Genomic DNA, 19,178 nt, shown 5'->3' on the forward strand with positions numbered 1-19,178 from the left:
CTCTGACCCATCCCACAGGCCAGAATGGAGATTGACCGGAGTCCCGAGAAATAACTTTTCCCACCAGCTTAAAGCTTGGACTTGGGAGCTGTGCTCTGCAATTGGATCTCCTTGCCATCTCACCTCCCTGCCCTGACCGCAGTGCTCAGAACTATGGCTCCCCACTCGTCAGTAGTAATATAGCTCAAGACCCCCACTTTACAAACTCTCAAGACCCCCAACTAGAGAAAATTCTTTGGGAAACTGAAGTCTCTAATTTTTAATTTTTCAAAAAGAGAACTCACACACAGATATAATCACTGGCTGCTAACCTCTGATGCCTGAGAGACTGGCTATGGTTACTCAGGGGCAAGGTAAAGAAAGAGGCATAGGAAGGAAAGCCTGCACATCTTCAAATGTAGTTCATTTTAGGACTGAGTCATAACACAGCAAACAATTAAGTCCCAAAAGGAGTAGGGAGGAGCAGCCAGAACAAATAAGTGCCAGGTATTCAAAGTGAGAGAGCTGCTTCCCAAAGCAGCTATTAACTCATCATGGAAGAAGAATGTGAACATAGCAAAAAATCGTTACCTTATGTCAGAAATGGGACACACCAAAGCCTATTAATTTGACAATGGCTTGGTCTCTTCTGTAGGAAGCTGTTTATATACAGCCAAACCATTGCCACCTTCCGTACTATTTTAACTGGCAGCAACTCTTCAAGATTTCAGGCAGATGCCGTTCTGTATGCTCCCAAGACATGGGCTACAACCTGACCTATGGCCTGCCTGAATTCCACCTTCCCACACACACCTGTATGTCTGCCAGCAGCTCCTGCTTGCGCTGACGGATGTTCTCAAGTTCTTGACACTCCTCAGGAGTCAGGTCGCTTGGCACTGCCATGAGAAACAGAAAGAGTTATGCTCTAGGTTTGGGATTGAGCTGGATACTCTTCTAGGATCCCTCACAACTGTAATACTTGAGGCTAAGACTTCTGTGAATTCAGCTTTAGCTTGGGTACCATAAGATGTAGAAAAGATAGGGCTGAAAGGTACAAAGACTATCAAGAAGGCATACTGTAAGTGAACAGTGGAGATTGCTCAGTTTTTTCTCTCACTAGGTCAAGGGCAGGTGTGTGCATGTGTGTATACACACTTTCTATCACTGAAATGTTCTCTCATGGCCTCTTTCTAAGGATACTAAGTTCTGGGTCAAAACTTGGTACCCCTAAAACTTCTCATTTGAAAGACATACGCTTTGCATTCACTCCCAGGTTCAGTGAGAGAGCACCCATGTTACAGTTAGACGATCTGTATTAGCGGTGAACAAACTGACATCCCAGGACTGCTGATAGTCTCCCAAAACCTTGGATGCAACCACGCAATCCCAGAGAGCCCCTCTAAAGTGTGCCACCAAAAGGAAAAATTCTTAAATACGGTACATGGAGATTCTTTACATGAATTAGATTTAATTAATGTAATTTAAATTAAAAGAAAAATATATTTAATTTTTATCCTGGCCCCATTCCTTGGTTGAGTGGGACTCTCTGCATGCCCCTTGAAGATCTAAGGTAGATCTCTGTCCATAAAGGCTGTCCATTCTTGATCTATGTAATGACCCAATCTCTTCTTTGAGAAATAGCAAGTCTCTGGTACAACAGCTGCCCTTATAGGCAGCACAGCTTTCTATAACCAGATTGTGCAATAAAATTTTGGGGTATACAGCATATGCCCTATTGCACACATTCTAGTCATTTTACTTATCTTTCACCCTTGAGCTTGCAAGTTTCCCAGACACATCTGGCTGGTTCCACTAAATGCAAAAACGCTGGACTAGAGAGACTCTTTATATGATCAAGCAAAAATAATACTTTTGGAAATTGAGAAGTAGGTCCTGGACTTACATCACAAACTGCCAAGAAGATTTATTGTATATCTGATTTCTTTCTGCTCCACATGCTTCCTTACCATATTACCTTCTGAGTGTAATTTGTTCTTAATGTTCAGATAAAGATTCTTAAGGTTTCTATCTTACTCAATGGCGATTTGTCATGCAAGGAAAATGTTACTTAGTTTTACCAGCAAGCAGTCTCAAGCCCACTTAGGCCATCATTTTCCTTCTCCTTGCAAACATAAAATAGCTAAACAAAATTTTGCAGATTAGGTTAGAGAAGCCTGTATTCGCTCACAAGTTCTAAATGCACGCCTTGAACACAGCACAAATGCTACAAATCTGATCCTCCTTGGGACAAGAATTAGAAGGCATTACTGCATTTTCTAAGAAGGAAAAGCCATATAAAAACCATTTAACATTCACTGAAATTGTGGAAGTCTCCAGATACATTCAACACTCCTAAGAGAACAAGACCTGCTCAAGATTCCAAATGAGAATGAAATTTTATATACAGTGTACAGAATAGATAATTTCACCACTTTGCAAACTGGAGAATTTCAGTGCATGGAACTTATTCCTTTAAGACAGGGCAGTGGTAGAAGAAATGGTGCTCCCTCAAATTATGCTATTCTTTTTTACAAAGTGCATGAGCCTCTCTTAGTTCTAATTCCTTGATGAAGCATGTCAGCCTAACATTAGCTGCTGCATCAAACTCTCTCCTTTCACAAATCTAGATTTACACCAACAGGTTTAGAAAGCTAATCCCAGGAAGGATGGCCAATGGATCTGTTTAGTTCAAATCAGGTTGTTGGCAGTGGATTGGTACTGCAAATGACCCAAGGTCTGATCCATTTGTAAGTCATAGATATCATACAATCCCATTCTTCAGAAGAATCCTACAACAGCTTCAACTTTCCAGAGTGAATTAGGACTGCAGATGTGTATCAGGTGGTGACGATGAACTGCAATCATATGCACACAGCAGTGTCCTATCTTCAGAATTGCTTGACAAGCCCCACTGCAATCCTTAATCTGGTTGTGGCCTCCCACAAAACGTACCCCAAGAAGCAGTACCAGAGTATGCACAACGGCCCTGTGTAGAAATGCTTTGCATCTACTGGCTTTAAGCCTACTGCAAGTCCCAGAAGAAAAGGACATGCCAGAATCGCTTGCCGAGATGGGCAGTGAAGAAATGTGATAAATAAGCTCCTTTCTTATATGCACGTGTCCAGCAAATGGAGGACTCTTGGTGCCTCAGGATTTCTAGCAAAAATCAGAACTTCGTTGAGCATCCTATTTAGCAAAGATAACCCATGGAAGAGGAAGCACATGACGGCTGAAAGAGCCACTTCATTCCAGAACTCTGACCTACATCTGCGCAGAGGCATACACAGGCTTTCATATATGCAGCCAGCATCATAAGACAGTCTGCAAATGCCACTGGAGGAGTTCAATCACATTCTCATCGTTGCAGATGCAAGAGTGCCTTGATGTGACCCAGCCAGAATTTTCGCTGATTCAGTTGGCTTGAAATGAGAGTCAAGATGGAACCCAGGGTCAATATTAGAACTGTGATATCGGATGGAGAGGACCAACATCAGTGGGTATAGCCAATCAGAAGAGATATTGTTGGCTTATTGCTTTAATGGCAAAACCCTCTCGTCTTATTGGGGGTCCATGTCCTAATGGGAGTACGGATTTCCAATTAGAGTGGGAAGTCAAATCTCTCTACTCAAAGCCAATTTCAGAGTAAGCAGAGTTTCTGACATAACAAGGCTCCATTGTGTGACTGCTGGAACAGAGGAGCCAAACAAGGAAAGCGCCTCTTCTTTGCTTTGCAGTTGGACATGAGGATAAGAGTGTAAAGCCAAGCTTCCTGCAGCCACAGAATACAAAGGAGGATGGTCTTAAAGAGGCAGTGCCTCTCCTTTCCATCACACAGGGCAGGTAGACAATGCAGGAGTTCATAATGCCTAAAGCTAGAGCCTTGATGTTTGACTTAAGTAATGCCATATACTTAAGGTATTATTATAAACTGACAACATTCGTTTTCAAAACTGATTGGAGCTTTATAAAATTAAATGAGAAATTATGTGAAGGCTCCTATTCCCTATAACTTTGATTGACCTCATTCCTGGGCATTACATCCATCCTTTTACAATAATGTTTCTAAACATGTTTCTAAACCCTCAGAAGAAAGGCAAAGTGTCCCCAAGAACGGGGAAAACACTTTTCTTTTGTGAAAAGAATATTTCCTTTGCAATCTGGAAAGTGTGAAATCAGGTTCTACACCTTTCTTCATCTTGTCCTTCTAGGATGTCAATGTTTCCCACTGCCAAGCTGTACTGCCAAAGAAAGGTGATCAAGTCAACAGAGAGGGAAAAGTTCAGGGTCTGCTCTCAACTTAATAACTGGTTTGCATGACATACAGACCAACACAGAAACATGATGAATGTGTCCTATAAAAGTAAAGCCAGATGTTTCCATGGTCCTCTTATTAAAGGACATAACTGTATAGAACAGGATAATTGTGCACACATAGTATTATAAATGCAGCTGTCTCCTCCAGGTCAAGTGGGCAATCCTAGACCAATAACATTACAATGACTCCAATGCCTCAAAACAGGTTCCTTATAAAGACACGGTAAAATTATGAGGAGGTAGTATAATCTTGGAGAGGACCTTGGAGTTTATTTTGTCCAATCTGCTGCCCAATGCAAGAATCCTCTACTATAGCATCCCTGAGAGATGACCATCTGGCCTCTGTTTAATTGCCTCTAGCAAAGGGGGGGTCCACTGTGTCCTGAGGCAGTCAATACCACTGTTGATTTTTCATGATTCCAACCAAAATCTTCCTATCATTCCTCCCTCCAAATATTTTGGGACTGAGAGGGCAAACCCAAGCAAACTTGAAATCTCTGATTTCCATATTCTATTCTATTTTTTTTAATCTGTTCAATCATGTCCAATTCTTGGAGACTGCCTGGGCAAGTCCCTGCAGTTTTCTTGGTAGGTTTTTCAGAAGTAGTTTGCCATTGTCTCCTTCCCAGGGCTGAAAGAGAGTGACTGGCCCAAGGTCACCCGGCTGGCATTGTGCCTAAGGCAGGGCTAGAACTCAAGAGTCTCCCAGTTTCTAGCCTGATGTCTTAACCCCTACAACAAACTGGCTCTCATTCTATTCTATTCTATACTGACACCTATACTCACACATATGTATATAGCTCTACTAGTCTAGAAACAGCAAATGAGTCAAAACATTCAGTACAGAAGAAGTTCAGCAAAGAATATATATACAAACTTTCCAATCAGCTGAAGCTTGGAGAGTGGATTACAGTATTTCTCAAGAAGTCGTGGTTTTTCCCCAAATTCTTTAGCGGCACAAGCTCTCAGCATCTCGTTCTCTTCTCTTTCAATACCTCTGCTAGTAAAGTAAAATCACACATTTCTAGAACTATTCATTTTTTCCTTCCAAACAAGTTGCTTATGTGACGGTTAGCCCTCTCACCCAATAAAGCCTTGGAATGTAATGTTGTTGTTGTTTATTCGTTTAGTCGCTTCCGACTCTTCATGACTTCATGGACCAGCCCACGCCAGAGCTTCCTGTCGGTCGTCAACACCCCCAGCTCCCCCAGGGACGAGTCCGTCACCTCTAGAATATCATCCATCCATCTTGCCCTTGGTCGGCCCCTCTTCCTTTTGCCCTCCACTCTCCCCAGCATCAGCATCTTCTCCAGGGTGTCCTGTCTTCTCATTATGTGGCCAAAGTATTTCTTTCTACAGATTAAATACATCTGTGCCCAGTTCAAATGGAGACATCCTATGGGTACCCTTTCCTGCTTTATTTTATGACCATATTAAACAAGTCACCTTTACAGAAATGCAGGCTGGGTCTGCAAGAATGGAGCAATCAACTTCCCATAGATCACAGCAGCTACACTGGGAGTCCTACTCCAATCTCAAAGACAGTTTGTCCTCTACTCTAAGTCTCACAGGGGATTGTGTGAAATGCTCCATTTCAAGTTTGAAACAATTCCAAAACAATCTAACTGGGGGGGGGGGGGAGACAACCATTTTGGACTTATAGCGGCAACTCTGTCCTCAAAACAGAGGGGTTGAATTCAGAATGGTTTAAATTTCCAATATCTTGCACACATCTAGTTGGTTCCAACCTTTGACTCAAAAAAGGAATTTACTTTGCTCCTGGTGATACGATGTCCCTCACCCCAGAAATTTAAACTCTTGGCAAGCAGTAAGTGACACTCCTATAAACTACTGATTAGCCATCACTTCTTTAGAAAATCTTCCCAGGTTTCTATCTGTTCTTCAGGCAGAATAGCAATCACAGCCCATCTCAGGTATCTACCCCTGTAATTCCAAGCAGGTGCTATTTATCCAGAGTACATCCTAGACACAAACTGTACTATTGTCACTCTGGGAACAGCCCCACAGAAAAAAGTAATGGCCTGAGGCTCATCTAGGTAAGGACACTCTCCTCTACTCACATCAGGTAACATCCAGTTTCTGAATGCGCATTTGACTGAATGATGGACTGCTCAGATCAGAAGAGAGATCCCGATAAATAAGCCTGCAGATTCCTGGAACTATATCCATACTTCCCCTGCTGGCCCAACTACACCACTCCTTCAAAGGAGCTATTTCTTCCATCCCCAACACTAAGGAAAACAACATCAGCACAATGCCCTCCATGCCAAAAATAAGCTATTGGGACACTACAGTTATAGACTGCAGGCAGAGGTGGAAAGCAAAGCTCACTGATGGCAGGACAGAAAGATGTGCTACACCAAGCATGGCTATGACAGAAAGGACAAGCACGTGGGGCTCACATGAATAAGACACAGGCACAGCACACTAAATGCAACTGGGACAGATGGACCAGCACACAGAAAGGATGCCAAGCAATAGCAGCTTTTCCCCAGAGCAGACAATTTCCCATTTGCACACACATGCACAAGCTTACCCCAGTCGGCTGCCTCGCTTTTCCTGCCTGCTATCGATGCAAGTCCTGTGACGCAGCATCAGCCCGCTGGTAGTCCACGTGCTGGGGAGCCCAGCCTTGTCAAGGCGAAGGGGCTGTGCCTCGTCGGACCCCGCATTCTACTCCACCGAGCTTCCCGGCCCGCCTTCCGGAGAGGCTGACAGCTTTGGGGCCGCCCACCTGCCGCTGCACAGAGCCCAGGCATTAACTCCTGCCCGCCTGAACTGCAGCCAGGGCTGTACAACATGTAGCGGAGCTCAGCAGCAAAGAAAAGAAAGGGTTCTCCGTAGGACAACCTTGCTCTTCCAAAAGCAGCCCCATCTAAGCCTCAGATCAAAGATAGGGGCCGCCTCTACAAAAAAGGATTTCTCTTCTCTGCTGCTGCTTTCTCCACATCAGTAAAATCTTTCCAGAATGCTGAGAACGCTGAGCTACATTATTTTATTTAATAGTACACTATTCAGTAAACGCTATCTTGTTAAACCCGTTTAAGGCAAACACCACAGAATTCTGTTTTTACCCACATGAATTGGTGACATTTCCACAGAGCTATAAAGCCGCACATGAAATTTTGTTCTTATTAAGCAAACTCATGCTTGCCATTCTTGTTCTTTTTATTCAAAACTCACATCAGTTTGGCCAATGCTGGTTTCCCCTCTATTTTCTGACTGCTTCTGGAGATGCCCCAGCATTATCTACCATACAGGTAACAGAAGTATCATTTTTCTCCTTTACCTTTGAGTTCAAGCGGTAAGTTCTCATACAACATAAATAGTTTCTTCCTCTGTATGTTTTCTCTTTAGCAGAAGACTTTTAAAAAGATTTTGGAAAGCCTCTTTCCCTTTCTTGGCTTAATTAGCTTAAAAGGAGTCACACTGAATTATCATTATTTGCTAATGCAATTTGCTATAAATGCTGGTACTTAAAAAGACAAGTCTTTTTTTTTTTGCACTCCTGAAAGACTTGCTGACCTGTAATTCACTAATACTTACATGATTACTTTTCAAGGCTGCACAATATCAGGAAAGAATTGTGTGCCATCATCTCTTGCAGCAAAGAAAGGCATTCTTCCACAACAGGGTTGTCTTGATTAAGTCCTGCATGCCCAGTGATGCGACATGTTCCATGCATCTACCTCACTTCTTCGGGAAACTTCATGGACAAGAGTCAAAAGCAGCCTTTCTCAACCTTCTGGCCCTGGAGCATCCCTTGAAATATTTTTCAGGCCTTGGGGAACCCCTGCACGTTCAGGCTCAATTATAGGCCAGAAGTTACAAAATTGTTATATTCACTTCATGGGTAGGCCTGTTTATATGCATAAACAGTGTTCTTAAACTGAAAATAAAGACTGAAACTAATCTCTCTAATGTGAAGTTGCCTGAACTTGAAATTATTTTTCAAATAAATTGTGATCTCCCAGGGGCAGAACCCCGAATGACCTCTCGCGGAACTCTGGTTGAGAAACCTTGGTCGAAAGGAGCATCTGGGGTATGTGGGGCCAGGATGTGGAGGGAATATAAGAACTAAGAGGGAAGATCCTTCATCTTTGGCAAATGTAGGATGAAGCAAAACAGCACTCCAGTTAAAAAGTGTTTAGACATTTTTTTATGCACAGGACGATTTCATTAGACTTTAATCTAACATTACATTTAAATGTACTTATTTACACCCTTAGCCTATTAATGAGCTATTGAAATGAAATAGAGTACAATTCTTCTGTGTCTGACAGTTCTGGGCCTTTTATCAATGTACTTACTGGTTCCTTCACATGAAGAAAGCAGAAGTCTGAAATCGTGTTGAATGCTGAAAAAGATGTTATGCGGTTGCTGTTTGGAAGCAGATTCCACTAAAGATGGATTTTCAGAAAACACGGTTTTAGACCTGATCAAAATTAATTTAAAAACAGGGACTTGATAACATTGCAGTTCTGACAAATCACTTCACACTCCAAGAAGATCTTTATTCTGCACTGTAGGTCTTTTAGGTGACATTTGCTCAAATGTTTTTAGCTTCAGTATTCTTAAGCTTTATGAATTAAAAATCGCAGAGACTCCTGTGTCCTTCTCACATGATTTCTATTATGGGAAAATCCCATTAAAAATAGTCTAGTCCAAGTCACAATAATTTAACTTCATGTTTCCATTTCCTTAACAATTTTGAGCCATACTCCACACCAGCCTTTCTAAATAAGTTTTGTAAATTTCGGCCCTTTTTACATCTGATTTTTATGTATCTTTTCCTGTGGCCTTGTCTGATACCCAGATCTAAAGGTCCATTATATTCAAATTCACTGTAATAGCACAAACCTATACATGATTACTCAGAAATAATATCCACTGATTTTACAGAGGGCTGCTGTCAGATAATTAGATATAGAGGATAGAAACCTATAAACATCTCAGTAGTTATGTCAGAAGTGATCTCTCCTCCCATGTGCTTTAAGCAAACTCCACATGCAAGGCATTCAGGAGATGCTGTCTTCTATCTAGTATGACATCTGATTTGTTTACACACAGATCTGCCTTAGATCTCACTGATTTTTTTTTCTAATTCTAATTGCAGATTCAGGTTCAATACTTCCATATGTTTTTACTCTTTTACTGTTACCCAAGCAACCCAACAAATACAGCTTAACCCAGGGGATTTAAAATAAAGAGCTACCACCACCATCTCTTCATAATGGGTGTTTTACAGTATGCCTAATAAACAAGGAAACCCCTTGCTTCATTTCCTCACCGTGAAATTTGACAACAAATAATTGAATGCCACCCACTCCTAAATCAGGGCTACCTTAACACATCTTGGCTAGCACAGCCCAGCTGCATCTTCAAAAGCCAGAATCCTTATCAGTGTTACTTTGTCATGGTAACATCCACAAGGCAGAAGACAGTAGTTGCTGCAAGCAAACATCAGGAACCAACTATCAACTTGAATGATCAGTGAACTTTGGGCATCCTGAATTTTGGCTGCCATGCAGAGCCTCCTTTAAACAGCTCCCTCAAACATAATAACCTCCAGATCTGTTGAAAGGGCCCCAATTCAGGAGAATTCAACAGAAGGGCCTCAGTCAGGAGAAGCTGATTTAAACACACTCCATATGATGGCCTTCTACCTAAACACACCTGTTCCCGCTGCAAGCTGTAAGGCTCAAGATTCATCTTAACACTGTGTTGACCTGCTGAACTCAAACATCCAGTAGAATGAGCAGCCATCACAGCAAACCTAGTTAAAGCATCCTCCAGCAAAGCATTTCTGCCAGCCTACAAGATCATCTGGAATCACTTCTTCTTTGCCAAGAGTTTCTTATGGCAGTTAATGTCAAGACTAGATTCTTCTCAAGTTCATTTATGATTTGTTACTTGCCATCAGGTGGCATCCATCATTTCTGCATGGCATGTATTACTCCTTTGTGAATCCTTACATGATTCACCAGGGGTACCATAATTCTGTATTGCACTGCTTTTCAGGATATGAACAATTTTAGACATTGCCATATAGGCAAGCACTTAGAAGGAACATTCACCCTGTAAGAAAGGCTGATAAAGTGCCTCACGGGGAGGTTAAGAAAACAAAAATATGAAGAGGGGAAGCTGTCTTTGGTGTTATTAATAGGTTGCAAAGGAAAGACTACTCACAGGACTCATTGAAGATTTTGTTGCCTCCAGCACACACAGTGGGTCTTAAATGGTTAGAGCAAGGGAGGAGAATTTCATAAGGAAAGGGGGAAGGCACCTACAGTCAAGGCTGCTTAGGGAGTGCCATTATGCTAGAGATGGTGGCACATGAGATATAGCCATTACATTCCTTCAAATATTTCCTCTATTTGAGACTTTGAGAACCAGTTTGGTGTAGTGGTTAAGGCACCAGGCTAGAAACCAGGAGACCGTGAGTTCTAGTCCTGCCTTATGCACAAAACCAACTGAGTGACCTTGGGCCAGTCCCTCTCTCACAGCCCTAGGAAGGGGGCAATGGCAAACCACTTCTGAAAAAACTTGTGAAGGAAACTGCAGAGACTTGTCCAAGCAGTCGCCAGGAGTCACTGGCTGGAAGGCATAAAGAAATAAAAAATAAATAAGATTTGAGACTAGGTTTGACCAGTTGATTCCCATGCCTGATCACCAATGTAACCAAGTCTTAACCATAATTAGCCTTTCCCCATTTATTTCTGCCTCCCTTTCCACTGTTTTAATCAAATTATGGATCGTAAATTTTGTCCAACACTTCTTTTCTTACACTCTGTAACACAGCATGCATGTTCATAGCACTCTTACCAACAACAGATAATATACTGTGTACATGCACTATCAACTCTCTTGACCAACACACTTAGGCATAGACAAGATGAGAGAAGACACTGCCATAGAGATGAGAGGGGAGAACAGTTCTACAACAAGACTTCTACATATTAAGTATTCAGACCCAGGCAGTAGCAGTGATCGAAGTTAAGAAAGCAAAGGGGAAGATAAATTCAGGATATACTCAGCTTCCTGTGTACGTGCATGAGGAATATAAGCACAGTAGACAGCCTAATTATGAAATCACTTGGTGCCTGAAGCAGCAGCAGGGCTTCTGATCGCCATTTTTCCTCTCTCCTTTCCTTTACTCTGGTTCCCTCAAAAGAATGAATTGCCTTTGACATGGTAGGATTCCACAGAGTTACAATTGCAGACAAAGGCAGGGTGGAGGACAAGAAACTTTTTTGCACATTACATCGCCCACACCCAATATTCATTGCTAGAACCAAGGCCTGTAACTTCCTTAAATCTAAATTTTATTCTCTGCAAAATTTTGAGGTGGTGTAAGAACTGCACACCACAAGCCTTGGAGACAAGCTCTTCTAACAGTCCCAAGGGATATACTTGCTATGTCAATAGTTTGACTTCAAAACATCCTTGGTGGGGGTTCTACATTCAGATATTGTATTACCAAGCTCATTACTTATAGCGGGATTTACATGCTTACAATGTTTGAGGAGCAGAGCACATAACTTTTTTTTTCCTACTGCGTGGGAGCACCTCTAGCTTCTGCCAGTACATTTGTTCACAAGCCAACTACTTATTCATTAACAATTCTCACACATATTCCCTGATGCAACTGGCATCAGAAAGAGGAATGAGGAGGATAATTTATTAGAGAATGAAGGAGGGTGTTATGTACACTAAACACCACTATACTGTACATACCAAAATCTAGGGCACCGTAAGTAAACAGTATGCTTCATTTTTCTCCTGGCTTTCAATATTGATAAATGGCTGACAGATTCCACCCGAAGAAACCCTATCACTGGAGAGGGAAATTAGGTTCCCCTCCCTGTTGTTTCCGTTATCATTCAGCCGCAGGTCCTCAGTTTTATAATACTTTCTCCCATACCATCCCAAGACCTCAGCTATCCATTTTATCTCTTACTGATAGAGATAAAAGGAAAGCTTTGAAGAGGGAGAAAAAGGAGCAGGCCTTGCCCATCATCACTTTGATGCAACTGAATATTCCAGCTACTAAGGAGCCAGTCCTATACTTGGAGGCAGGAAGATTGCCCTCTATGTCATATGGGATCCTCAGATGGCTTCAGTGCAATGCATGTGGATACCCAACGCCAAATTCTCCTGAAAATCACACCTGCCACAAGCCTACGGCTCAGTTGCCTGTTGGGCTCAGGGAAACATGGGTTTGTAGAAGCTACTGTTCTTGGGGGTGCAGGGGCACAAATGGAACTATTGAAGCAGGAGGGAAATGTCTTTCCTTTTACCGGTGTTACCCACCAGCACCCATAACATTCGCTGCAGCCCTCAGGAGCAAAAAGTCTTCTCTGCCTCACTCCTTGTGACTGATAGTTGGCAAAATCGGATGTGTCCACCATGGAATGATCAAGTATTGTCAATGAACTTTGTAAGTAAGAGCTTTTATGCACCGGCTGAGGATCCCTACTGACATGTGAGTCCACTCACCCAAGCAAAGGCTGTTCCCGAGATACAGATGTGAGAGTGAGTGCTAATTCGAAGTCTCTTCGCCTCTATCCTTGCATAAGAATCTTCCATTGTATTGTTGCCTGCCCATATTTGTATAATAAAGTAAGACAACGCATAGCTGCCTTCCCTCACTTATTCTAGATTGAACTAAATCAGCCTTCCCTCCTCTGGTAGCCTTTAGAAGTGTTGTGAGTACAACTCCTGGAACAGTCTAATACATCTGGATGACATTAAATTGAAAAAAAAGCTGAACTACACATGGGGACATATCAGAAATTCCAATGGCCAGATGTGAGGGTTCTCCTTCACGAAAAGAGCTAAGCAAGCCAATTCACATTACATTGTGTTTAGTAAAGAGAACTGATGCAAATTATTCTCTTAAATAATAGCTGTTGCTAGCTCACATTGTTCATGATAGCAAAAAGTTGGCATTAAGATGTGCCAGGTAAGTTACTTTTTTTTGCTCCAAGCTTTCAACACACTTTGCGGCCAGAGCAGAGGCCCATTCAGTGATCTTTGTGGCTGGACTGTGATTTCTACTGGGCCTGTTGTTTCAGGGCAAATGCACTGAACAAAAAGTAGAGCCTTGATTCCACAGAACCATACATCCCAATATATCTTTGGGAAATCCTTAAGCATCCAGCTATTAAATGCAGTCTTCAGTACAGAGGAAACAAAATCTGTGCTGATGGTAACTCAAGAGCAGCAGCCTGTACAGCCTTAGACCACAGACCGCTCCTGATTGTGTTCGGGCGGGGCATTCACATGGTGGAATACAAATTCCAGGAGGAAACAGCAGCTAAGATGTGCCATGCTCTCTGAGTGCGACCAGTAAAGAGAGAGTCTAAGCTTCAGTGAGGAAAACCCAGCACTGGGTATACAGGCAAGAAGAAAAACAGACAGCAGGGTGAAAAATGCATGCAAATACTGAGGACTGACTTGGTGCAATAACTCAGCCCCCCCCCAGTTTCAAATCACATAGCCACTGCTCCGACAGGAACACCAGATCCGGTGTGTGACCACTGTCCCATGTTGGGCTCCGGATAGCCTGGGATAGGCCCATGGCCATCATGGTGGCCATGAACTCCTGAGCTGCTTCAGACCCCACTCCTAGAGAAGGCAGATTGAAGTCCCCCAAGTCCCCCAAGGAGGTCTGGGGACCTCCACTGCCAGCCCAGAAATGGAGTCAAGGAGCTCAGGCAGGGAGGTTACTATGTAGAAGGGAGGGTGGTACAGTAGCAACAATCCCAACTGATCCCTAGAGCCCAACTTACAGGTGGTCCTCACTTAACAACCATTCATTTAGTAATGGTTCGGACTTACAACAGTGTTGAAAAAAATGACTTACAACTAGTTCTCACACTTATGACCGTTGCCTCATCCCCGCAGTCACGTGATCATGATTTGGGTGCTTGGCAACTGGTTCACATTTATGACAGTTGCAGCATCCCATGGTCATGTGATCACCATTTTTGACCTTCCCAGCCAGCTTCTGGCAAGCTAAATCAATGGGGAACCACGTGATTCACTTAACAACCACACGGTTCGCTTAACAGCCATGGTGATTCACTTAACGACTGCCATAAAAAGGTTGTAAAATTGGGTCAGATTCGCTTAATGATCACTTCACTTAGCAACCAAAATTCCAGCCCCAACTGTGATCATTAAGCGAGGACTACCTGTAACAAACAGGGTCTCGCATCTGGTGACCTGTGGTGCAGTGCCCCTGAAGGCCATAAGCGATTCCCAGACAACAATCATGACACCTGCACCCCTGCCTCGGGGCCTCGGCTGATGCCACACCCGAAATCCAGCTGGGCATATCTCAGAAAGGACCACCCCACCTTCCAGGCCCAGCCAGGTCTTGGTAATCCATGCCAGGCCAGCCCTCTCATCAACAATTAAATCAACAGATGAGGGAGGCCTTATTACAGACCGGCCTGGCATTTAGAAGCAGCGGTCGAAAGCCAGGGCCTCTGAAGGCCGCAGATGCTTTTAAGGCAAGGTTTTACTTTCTCAGAATTAGTGGATGATTCTCTAGCCACCTGAGCAGAGCTTCCACTCTAAAACGCAGCCTAGGAATAAATGAATTACAGGGTGCTGTGTACATCTTCACTGTTACAAGCACATACGGTTTAATGTTAGAACTGGTCCTTAACACTACAGCTACATGAGGTTTTCCTTAAACACCTGCATTAGATTGTTCCCATAAAGACAGACTAGGGGGGAAACTCTCAATTGTTATAAATGAACTAAAGCTGTGATCCTAATCCAGCTATTGAAAACACATTTAAAGGCTCAGCATGTGCAGGTAAGACACCTTGCTTCTTAATTCTGTATGCACAGAACCCCACCAAACCGCCTTTTCCAGGCCCTTAAAAGAAAAGAGTGATCCATCTAACCTGAAGTCAGGCCATTCCCATTTATAAGGACAAGCAGCACCTTCTCCCAGCCTTACAGGGAAGTTCCTCAGACCTTGCTGGAACTGAACTTCTGCAGGCAGTCTACAGCTAAGTTCCAGACCTCTCCAGTTAATATGAATACTGTCCAGTATTCCAGAAAAATCATGCTATTCAACAGAATTGTCTGCTGATACAGGTAGTCCTCGCTTAACAACCATTCATTTAGTGACAGTTTGGACTTACAACGGTGCTGAAAAAAGCAACTTACAACTAGTCCCCACACTTACGACCATTGCAGCATTCCCCCCAGTCACATGACCATGATTTGGGTGCTTGGCAACCAGTTGACATTTATGACTGTCACAGCGTCCTGTGGTCATGTGATTGCCATTTTTGACCTTCCCAGCTGGCTTCTGGCAAGCAAAATCAGTGGGGAACCATGTGATTCGCTTAATGACCACATGGTTCATTTAATGCCCATGGTAATTCACTTAACCACCACCACCACAAAAAAGGTCATAAAATTGGGTCATTCACTTAATGACTGCTTCACTTAGCAACTGAAAGTCCAGTCCCAATTGTGGTCATTAAGCGAGGACTACCTGTAACTTGAACAGCATCTTTGGAAAACTACTTAAGCTTTCATGAACTACAATCTGAATCATTAGCTGCATCTGTTCCTCTAAGCTGCTGGCATATATGAATAGTAGCGTTTGTTGCAAAAGACTACCCCTCAGGAAATTATTTAGTAACTAGTCCTTTCAAGTTAGTGAATAAATTAGATGGGCTGCACATTTAAAATGCTACATTGATATGCAGCCATTGTGTGCAAGGGGAACACAATAAGTATCACAGAAAGGTTTTTTTTTCTACCACGACCATAAAATAATAATATTTTCAGCAAACTACAGAAGGAGTGGGGGACATTTACTGGGTCAAGTGTGTAGGGAACAGAATTAAAAAGGCAGCGATACATTGATGGATGCATTGATTGTGACAGCTTTGGGCTTGCTGTTTAACCCATACACACACACAAAACTGGAAATGTTTGACCTTTATAATAACTTGCTAGAATTTTTAGATGGCTAATTTTCAGACTTGATTTGTACTCAGAATTAGTCCTTTAAAAGCCCTTCAAGTACTATGACAATATTTTAAATGGTCTCCTGAAATGTATTTGTTGACCAATAAAGTGCCCACCCATGATTTTTCTCCCTCTGCCAACAGTCTGGGAAACTATGACTATTGCACTTGCTGGCTTACAAGGTTTCTCCCAACTACCAATTCATCTGGATACACTCAGTGTGCATCTAAAGAAAAGAGAAATCTGCCCCAAATTTGGTTTCACCAAATCCACACGATCTCCTCCTTACAGCCTGCTCAGTGCCCAAGGGCCAAGGTGGAACAGGCAGGAGAGATCTTGTATCCAAGACATGCTGCAGCATGTAACTCCATGGCTGCCAACAGAAACTCTCCTTTAAGTACAGAAAGTCTTAGCTCCTCCTACAGAAAAAGAAGAAATGGGGTGCATTCACAAGAGCCCCTCAAATCTTTAGAGCCCAGCAGTGTTCACAGGAACAAGTGTATGTACTACTGGTTTTATATGGACCCCCCCCCCATCCTATAGACACCAGTGCGACTGCCGGGGTTGCCTCCATCATCAGACATATTAAATCATGATCAGGAACCCAAGTATACTTCTACTCAGTGCTGGAGCTGAGAACCAGAAGAAGCCCAACATACCAGGTCACTTTTGGAAGAATCCATCTCTTTTTCTCCTAAGTTGTAACAGGTAGACCAAGATTTCCTTACCATATTCAGTCAAACTGACCCTAGGAGGAGGTCCCTCAAACTAAGGGATTTGGCTCAGCCAGCCAAATGAACTGGGAACTCCCCACCAGATATGCTCACCACTCTCCATCCTGAGCACCATGCTGCCAGCGTCAGAGAAAGACTATAGACCACGGCTGGTGTTCAATCCAAGATAGGTGCGGCTCTGCGGCTTGACGGGGTTGATACCTGCAACTGACTTGCTGTCTGTCTGCTGCTTCCTGGAATGAGTCAAATCTTGTTCCAGCTAATGGGCGGCTCTTGCTTAGGACGGAATAGGCTCACTGACGTTCTGCCTGCAACGTAGATAACCAGTAACGCCCTGTTCCTGTGCTGATCCCTCAAGCTTCAGAGAACCATTAACCCCTCATGCTCCGGAGGTCAGACAGAAACTTCAGCCTGATAGATGGAAGTGTAAGAGATACCACTAAAGGAGCTTCTCCAGGAGCAAAAAGACCCCATATGGAAATAACTCTCATAGCAAAAGTCTGGGGTCTCTCAAGTTCAATGCTGAGCATTTTAATGCAAGTTAACAATAAACTGGGAGCCAATGGTATATAGAGTTTGGAGTGCTGGAATTAAGAATGAAGGAAGCCAAGTTCAATTCATGGTCAGCTATGAAGCTCAGTGAGTCACCTTGGGACAATCACTATCTTTGAAGGTTATCTTCAAAACAACCCTGTGAAAGGATTAAAGTGGGAGAGGAAAGAATGATGGAAATTTGGATAAATGTAATAAATATATAAACAATAAATATCTTAAGCCATCAGGACAGAGGCTATAAATATTCAGGAAGGACAAGCATTTCCTGAAATCAGAATTTTATATACAGCATACCTTTCCTTAAGCTCTCAGAGAGAGCGAGAAAGACACAGACATTGCATGCCACTGTGTATGAGGTTTTACATGATTTTCACCACCATCCCTTCTTTCTTAAAACAACTGCTTAGTCAAGGAAGCTCTAGAATGGTATGTTTCTCAGAAAAGATTTCATGCATACCATGGTACATTTGCTAAAACAAATGGAGATGGTCTAAAGGAATGACTGAATTGCTAGATGCAATTGGCTAGAAGTATCAAATCTGAGATGCAAAAGTGTGGACAGCCACTAGGAGGGCAGCAGCAGAGACAGGCTTCTGCATCTGCATACTTTCATCTTTCGGCCACCCAGATTTCTGCAACCTAGATCTGGCAGCCTTAAGTCCACCCTTCTGCCCATTCATTCATCAGTCATGAAACGGTGTCTCTGCAGTATTTACTGGAGTCTTAAAACACATCACTCTGGAAAACAAGCAACAATTAATCCCAGGTTTCATCTTATTTCTCTCTCTGTTCCAAATACTGCTATAGGCCCTTTCTGGAAACTCATCCTCCTAGTATTTCAGTATTGCTAACGAGCAAGAGGGACAGTGTGAGAAGGAAAAATTTATTTAGTTAGTTAGTTTTTATTCGATTTCTATAGCTGCCCAGAGTCACTTGTTGAGATGGGCGGCTATAGAAATAGAATAAATAAATAAATAAAGTCTAAAAAAGCAGGCCAGTCATCCATTCTAACTCTATATTCTTTGTTATGCTCTTCACTTCTTCCGACCAAATGCCTCTTTGTTCCACTATCCTGTCTTGTGGATTCAAGGCATCATGTACACAAATGTATTTGCTTCATCTCAGAATGGGAGGATAGGACTTCTTGCAGGATCTAGCACTCAAGAGCCCTTGACATACTGGGAAGAAGCTCCTGGAATGACCAAAGCACAGGGAGAATTGGTTTCCTATAACCTTAAAAGCTCTGTAGGAAAAAGAATACCAACAAATGCAGTTTTTCTTGTCTCAACACGATATGAAGCCGTCATTTGTTCTGCCATCAACTTGTTAAAATTCCAATAGGTCTGTCTACCTTTGCATCTCTACCATCTAGCAAATCTACTCGGAATATCATGAAACATCAAGAAAGGAGTAGCAGCAGTTGATCTGTACCATTTCTGCTAGTGAAAGGAAAAGAGTAAAGGCTCAGCTCCCTAATCACAAGGAAGGACACAGCTCAGGAATGAGCTGGCGTAAACTGCAGCTAAGGAACAGTTATTTTATTTGTTGTATTACTAGCAATCATTTAGG

The 19,178-nt window shown here is 42.7% G+C and overlaps 1 protein-coding gene across 2 annotated transcripts in view; it reads right to left on the reverse strand.

Annotated features, from left to right (window-relative positions):
- The window catches only part of CYTH1 (cytohesin 1), a 71,954-nt gene that overhangs the window by 26,132 nt on the left and 26,644 nt on the right, over positions 1–19,178 (reverse strand). The window contains exons 1-2 of one of the 2 annotated variants that reach the window (XM_063293339.1): positions 17,148–17,323; positions 793–875 (exon numbers count right to left, since the gene is read on the reverse strand). In XM_063293339.1, the coding sequence (XP_063149409.1) occupies positions 793–875; positions 17,148–17,169 (105 nt within the window). In that variant the 5' untranslated portion in view covers positions 17,170–17,323. Of the gene's footprint in view, positions 1–792; positions 876–17,147; positions 17,324–19,178 lie in introns of those variants that run through there. The other variant, XM_063293338.1, reaches the window with a different exon arrangement.

Source organism: Candoia aspera, chromosome 2, assembly GCF_035149785.1.
Source record: "Candoia aspera isolate rCanAsp1 chromosome 2, rCanAsp1.hap2, whole genome shotgun sequence".
Classification (NCBI taxonomy): domain Eukaryota; kingdom Metazoa; phylum Chordata; class Lepidosauria; order Squamata; family Boidae; genus Candoia; species Candoia aspera.